This window comes from Haliotis rubra, unplaced genomic scaffold (genome assembly GCF_003918875.1).
Source record: "Haliotis rubra isolate DU_JTF1 unplaced genomic scaffold, ASM391887v1 Scf44, whole genome shotgun sequence".
Classification (NCBI taxonomy): Eukaryota; Metazoa; Mollusca; class Gastropoda; order Lepetellida; family Haliotidae; genus Haliotis; species Haliotis rubra.
This window is the reverse complement of record NW_025767124.1, coordinates 2,526,524-2,533,308: the sequence shown is the minus strand read 5'-3', so window position 1 is coordinate 2,533,308 and position 6,785 is coordinate 2,526,524. Positions and strand designations below refer to the sequence as shown.

The window sequence follows — 6,785 nt, the reverse complement described above, 5'->3', positions numbered from 1 at the left end:
CACACATACAGTACACCAGTTGCACAGATTGATGCTCATGCTGTTGATCACTGGATTGTCTGGTCCAGACTTGATTATTTACAGACCGCTGCCATATAGCTGGAATATTGCTGAGTGCTAAAATTAAACACTCACTCACTCATACATTTATATACATTTGTTTATTTATAAAACTTTATACTTTTGAGCTTCATCTGGGCTAGTACAAGCAGCCGCACATTCATACACACGCATGCATCTTTTGAGCATCAAAACCACACAGTTGTGATACATGTACATGGGTGATGGTGCACCACCTTGTCAGGAGCTTTTACAGTTTAAGAAACCACACTGTCACAGTATTTGCAAACCTCTGCCATAGAACCACTTACAGTTGATTTATATATATTTAACAGTTGTGTATTCAAGAAAACAGTAACACTTCACTGTGATTTCCAAGTTGTTTTGTAAAATCTAAAATGTGTCAGGAATGTGTATGGAGTGAAAATAAAATGCATTTATTATACAGAATTTTGATATTTTATTCTATATTTATTGATATGCAGGGTATAGATCCACAAAGCGTTCATAATGTTGGGACCTGTCGTAACTCTATAGTTTATCATAGGCTTACGAATGTCGTAGCACTGCGAACGTTTTGTGGATCGGAACCAAGCGCACCGTCCCACAAAGCGGACGTAGCGCTAAGATGATCGTAACTCCCACACTTTAACATAGACTTACGAATGTGGAATGTCGTAGCAATGCGAACGTTTTGAGGATCGGGACCCAGGATGCTTGTGTGCTGTCTGGGCTGTATGTATTCTCTGCACACACAGAGCAATGTTTCAATACGTAACTGCATCATGCCAAATGATGGTATTTGTTGTTGCCCTGCCTGCTGCTCAGCATTATGAGGACATAATTTGCCTACGGAGTGTCACATTGTGCTCGTAGAATTCATTTTGTACTCGTGAATGTACCATGATGTCTGGTGTCGTGGTAATCTACAATTCTTGCAGTAACTAACGTAGATAGAGTAGATTTCAACAAATCAACAATGCGATATGAAGTGAAAGTCCCTGCAGAAGTCATTAGCAGAATCAAAAGTTGCATATGATAGACTTTAATTTCGTTTGGTTTTACTTGTGTTTGGCGCTATTCTCGTTGCCCAGCGGCACCTATCGCAGATCTAGAAGTTAATTTATGTGCACATATTCCAGATAATGTCAGAATGTGTTCGTGGAATCATTTACTAGAAGCAAGCAATTTAAAGTGTGCATTATTTGGGGTATTGCGACAAGGTTGAAAACTGCTAAACGTAACCCACTCAGTGACTGGCTGATCAAGTTCAATCAGTGGTTCTGGTTGTTGCTAGCTGTTATTTAGAATAGGGTCCCTTAGCTGTGCCAGGATGCGTTTTCTTTTATAATCCTACATTCGTCCTGATGATGATCTGTCAACGACATATTCGTGTGCGTTTATTTTACTTAAGTCGTAATATGTAAGAACAATGTCACGTTTTGCTCTTCAACTTCATCCGAGACTGACACGTCCAGATCATACGCCATTCAAGGTGACATTAAACACAAATCATCCTCAAGGAATGATCACGATCTACTTGTCCCGACTCGCATTATGTGCACACCATCTAGACAAGCGTTGGACGAATGCACTGTCCTGCGGTCACAACTGGATAAAAGTAGTCACAACTGGATAAAGGTAGTTACAACTGGATAAAGGTAGTCACAACTGGATAAAGGTAAAGTCACAACTGAATTGTGAGAGTCACAACTAAGATATCCCGTGAAGATACGGGTTAGAATTGGTCTACAGCAACCCATACTTGTCGTAAGAGGCGACTAACAAGGTCGAGTGGTCAGGCTCGCTGGCTTGGTTGACACATGTCATCGTATCCCAACTGCGTAGATCGATGCTCATGATGTTGATCACTGGATTGTCTGGTCCAGACTAGATTATTTACAGACCACCGCCATATAGCTGGAATATTGTTGAGTGCGACGTTAATCATATCAAACAAAAAAACACGAGAGATAACAGGCCCCAATTTCTCGAAACAAACTTAAGTTTTTACTCAAATTTCAAACTGAGTTTGACAAGTTGAAACAGCTGAATTTTTAATTCAACTGCATTTTTAAATTAAAAAAGGGGCAAACAACTTAAGTATTGTATTCACCAAACTCAAACCGTCTACTATGTTTGAGTTTTATATCGATTTCAGTTCATTCTGAGAAATGCGTTTTCTCAAATTTGAGTAAAAACTCTAACTTAAGTCATAACTCAGACTTAAGTTTGTTTCGAGAAATCGGGGCCAGGTCACGTCGAAAAAAATACAACACAAATCTGAAATTTTCGTTCTTTATTCCCCGTTAGAACAAAAAGCAGGGATAGTCGGTCACACAGATTGCGTAACATTCCCTGCACGGGAGCAGGGCGCCCAAACACAACAAAATAAGTTAACCTGAACTAATCTCTTAGGGCATGCTTCCTGTAAGCGGAGATTAATTGAATGCATTTATACAGTCTACTGCAGCTATGGTACTGATTGCAGCTGCCCGTATTATGGATAATGTATAATTATTTCAAAGTTTACATACGTTCTCAAGCACTATATTGTATTGGGGTACAAATATGCAACGAAAGAGGTTCTCAGAAATATTCTTAAGGCTGTGGCATATTTTACTGAGAAACGCCGTTTCCTGATTTGTCGAGCTGACAAAAGACAGAAATTACAATTGATAAAGGCTTTCACTGTGCATGTTAAATTATCGTTGTTCAATCCTAGCTGCTGTTCGATAGGTACAAATCCTTATGTACACGTGATTACACGGGTATATGGCACAGCAAACGATACAATTCAACACAAAGGTTTGTACAAGACACACAGACTTGCGTAAACAATCACAGTTAGAGCATATGTATTATTAGTAACATGTAGAGACAGTTTCACAGTCATTGCTTGGTAAATGTAAAATGTAACACAAATGCTTTTGATAGGCAGAACGCGATATATACGCTACATAAGTACATACCAATCGATAAAAGGTACTGTTACACGCCAATCGAAAAAGAATATTGTGCCGGCAAAACGGCATAATCGACTGGTACGCCTTGTCCAAGGTTCCAGTAGTGGGTTCTATCTATAATTGTGTACAGGTATATGAACAATGTATTTTCAGATTTACGAAAAGTGCTTGTGCTGTAGCTTTAACTGAAGTTACGAACACAAGATAATGTCAATTTCTTTTTACCACTCCACACGTATACCAGTATAGTTAAAGATATTGTTCATTTTGAGGGTTCCCGTTTTGGTGCGCGAAGAGGTTTGAGGAACTATTAATCATTTGTTGAATGACAGTGTGACACACCTGGGCAGGTGAAAGACACCGTGACACACCGTGACACACCCTGACATTGCAGTACAAACGACGTACATATGTACATGTGCACAGCTCAACAGCTTCACAAACTAGAACAGCTACCGAAGTACTAACTGTTTAAATTACTGCACTGCACACTAATTCTTGCATATCCACAAATGATACAGTTTGTATTCACTGACGGTTCGAAAATGTCTCTGGCAATGTTGTCGCCATGTTAATGTATTGGATGGTTATAAACCGCTGCTTTCTTCTTAAGTTCATCTTGCGTATCACTTCAAACCGAACGAAATATATATTCTTTTAACTAGATTTGTCCACTTGGCGAAATGTTGATGACTGATAGTTCTTAATATTGCTATGTTGTAACACACAAACGCTGGCGAAATCAGGGTTAGTTCAATCATGAACCCTCTGAATATGTACAAACCCCATCTATTCCAAACACTCATGTCATCCACCACTTTCATCAGAACCGCGAAGAGTTACCTCCCCATACACAAACATCCTTACAGGCCTATTTCTATCGCGTGTCTCCGACAGCACGTTTCTGACGATGTAATCCATGTGTACGTCTATCTCGATGCCAATACTGGGAGGGAAAGCCTGGGTTCAAAGCGCTGAATGAACTCTATTGGAATATGATGCAAGTCTGAAGAGTCTAGTCTAGTCTTAAGTGGATATACGAACCCAAAACACAGCACATGGTGTCTCTGGTTCATATATTTTTTACCTGCACTGGGTATTTTGTGAATCAGAGAATTACTTCCGTGAATAATTAATAAGGTTTACCGATATAAACTGGCTGTGGGATTTATGAAAACAAAAATATAGAGATCGAGGAGGAAGCACCATGTGACAATTAACTAATGGTATGGCATAATCCACGGCAGCAGCACCACCAGAACATGGAACCATGCCGGATCCATTCTCCAGCGCCAAGAATGGTACACCACCAGGTGTATAGCTTCAATGGCAATGACAGAAGCACCAATGGCGATGACGTTCGCATTGTCCTGAACATCCACTGCAGTACATCCAGAATGACAGAAGAACACCATGATGATGGTCAAATCACCTCCAGTGGTCAAAACTGGTCTTGCAATTCACTATCGCAGGACCCTTTTGACGTGGTGAAATGTGTGACGAGAGTATTTCCTTTTGATGTCCATCTGAAATGGATCCAAGATGGCGACCAGGAGGCTTTAGACCACTAGTCCTGTTTGCGGTTTTTAGAAATCCGTGGCCCCACTGGCGGTCGGGGGAGGCTGGGTGATGACCTTGATCTTCGGCCTGGAGGAACCCTGGCTCGGAGTCTGGTTGTGATTATTCTGGGTCGGAGGATCTGTGGAAGAATGATACACTGAAGCATACTGACTGCATCATCATGATCAACATAGGTATAGGTGTACGACAGCAGTGTTCAAGCAATATCATTCCCTGAAGTCTCTCGTTATGACAATCACCAAATAAACTCTTTTGCTTGTATGAAAACCTTATGTCATATGTACCCTGACGGCGCGGGACGTTGTTCATGTTATCAACCACTGGTTGTTGGCCTGGTGTAAATCCCACCCCACCACACCCCAACACCCATTCATCCACTTTCGAAATATCATCCTGTAAATACCACCTTGTCTCGATGACACTCCACACTAATGCTTAGTCTCTGAATATATATATTTTCGATAGAAACATGTAATTCCTTTAAAACAGAAAAGGAGCGCCAGTAAGATGGGAGAGTCACTGACAAAATCTAAATCTAGACATGCTTCATTTAAGTCTTTAGCATTGCAGAAAAACTGCGGTACAGGGACTGTGAGGCGACTCCTCTCAAAACCGTAATCGGTGAACCTGAGGTGATCTAAACTTGCTTTCTTTCTGGCTTTAGCATTGCAGAAAAGGCTGGGCGGAAGGGAAAATTCTACGGTTCAGACAAGACAGAGTTGCATACAGCGAAAGAGTGAGTAGGTCAGCAGGTTTCCAATATATCACAGTCTGTGTTCAGGCCTGGATCGGCCAACCTAGCTACAGGTGTGGGCATGTGGTAGGTCTGTCAGAACACTTAAACCTGAATACCCCAAAGGCTCTGAATCATGAAAATCCTTAAACTTGTAAGTTTTCCCTCACTAAAAGTCATGCATCCCCAAAGAGAATGATTCCGCTGTGACAGCTCCTTCACCCACCCGTACACAAACTGCAGTGAAGTATCCACACTTACCATTAGGATTCTCGGGAGTATCATCCCCTACGGCCCTCTGCAGGGACTTGAAGACGCGGGAGGGGATATGACCCCCCTTATAACGGACATCCCTGATTTCATCTGGGTTGAGCGTCTCTGGAAGACCGTCATCCTCATCCTCATCCTTCCGGGACGACTTCACAGGCATTTCTGGAACGTTGATAACACGCTAAAGACATGTTGGGATGTCAATTGATAGTAAAGGCTCTAGAAGAAATGGCCTTTCTACAATGTTTATCTCTCTTGATCATACGATCTGCAATTCGGCTATATTAATGAAAAATATATTTTAGTATTTTTAAAACAAATGCAAGAAATGTTCACTGTAAATTGCAGTAAAACATGTTCAAAGCATTTCAGTTTCAAAGTCAAGCATCACGCACACACGCGCATGCACACACTTACGTTCTACTTGTGTATCGAGCTCAGCCCATGATTTAAGAACGCGGAAGGAGGGAGAAGGAATGTGTTTTCCTTTGTATCGTATAGAAGTCTCGTCATAGTTGCCCACTCGTTCTGGTTGCTGCTCTGTAACTGTATAAACACAATATAACACCATAGTACAATCACAATATGGCGACACTTAACAAACATACATCTATCAACATTTTACAAACAATATATCAACAAGAATGAGGACAATTTTTATGGATATACAACTTCTTTATTCTGTTTAGGCGACGTTTTGAGATCGATTCTAATGTCGTTGTTAAGCAAGTAGTGTATATAGAATAAAGAAATTGTATAAAAATAATTGTCCTCATTCTTCATCTCCTCAACTTCTAGAGTGCCAATCAAAGACATATATACAAACTCTCTACAATCACAATATACCACCACTTTACAATCACATAATATCAACATATTACAAACAATAAAAACCTTACAATCACAATATACAAAGCTTTACAATCACACTATGTGAACACTTTACAAACAATATTTCAACACTATACAAACATATGGCGACGACATTTAGTGTAAACTATAACCTAGTGCCTTAAGTACAAAGAGAAGACAGACCGACTATCATTACCAATAAGGAATATATCGTGAATGAACATCGAAGTTTTGTTACACTTATTGTTTATTCAGTCGGACACATACATTTGTCTTCTTTGAAAGGAGGAGTTCATTTATTTTCATAACATCCTACATGATAA

At 40.3% G+C, this 6,785-nt stretch overlaps 1 protein-coding gene across 1 annotated transcript in view; it reads right to left on the bottom strand.

Moving 5' to 3' along the window:
* Window positions 1-2,344: 2,344 nt before the first annotated feature.
* LOC124289310 (SH3 and multiple ankyrin repeat domains protein 1-like) overlaps window positions 2,345-6,785 on the bottom strand; it is a 57,236-nt gene continuing 52,795 nt past the window's right edge. The window contains 3 exon segments of the mRNA XM_046725918.1: window positions 2,345-4,725; window positions 5,602-5,772; window positions 6,028-6,156. Of these exon segments, the coding sequence (XP_046581874.1) occupies window positions 4,613-4,725; window positions 5,602-5,772; window positions 6,028-6,156 (413 nt within the window). The 3' untranslated portion in view covers window positions 2,345-4,612.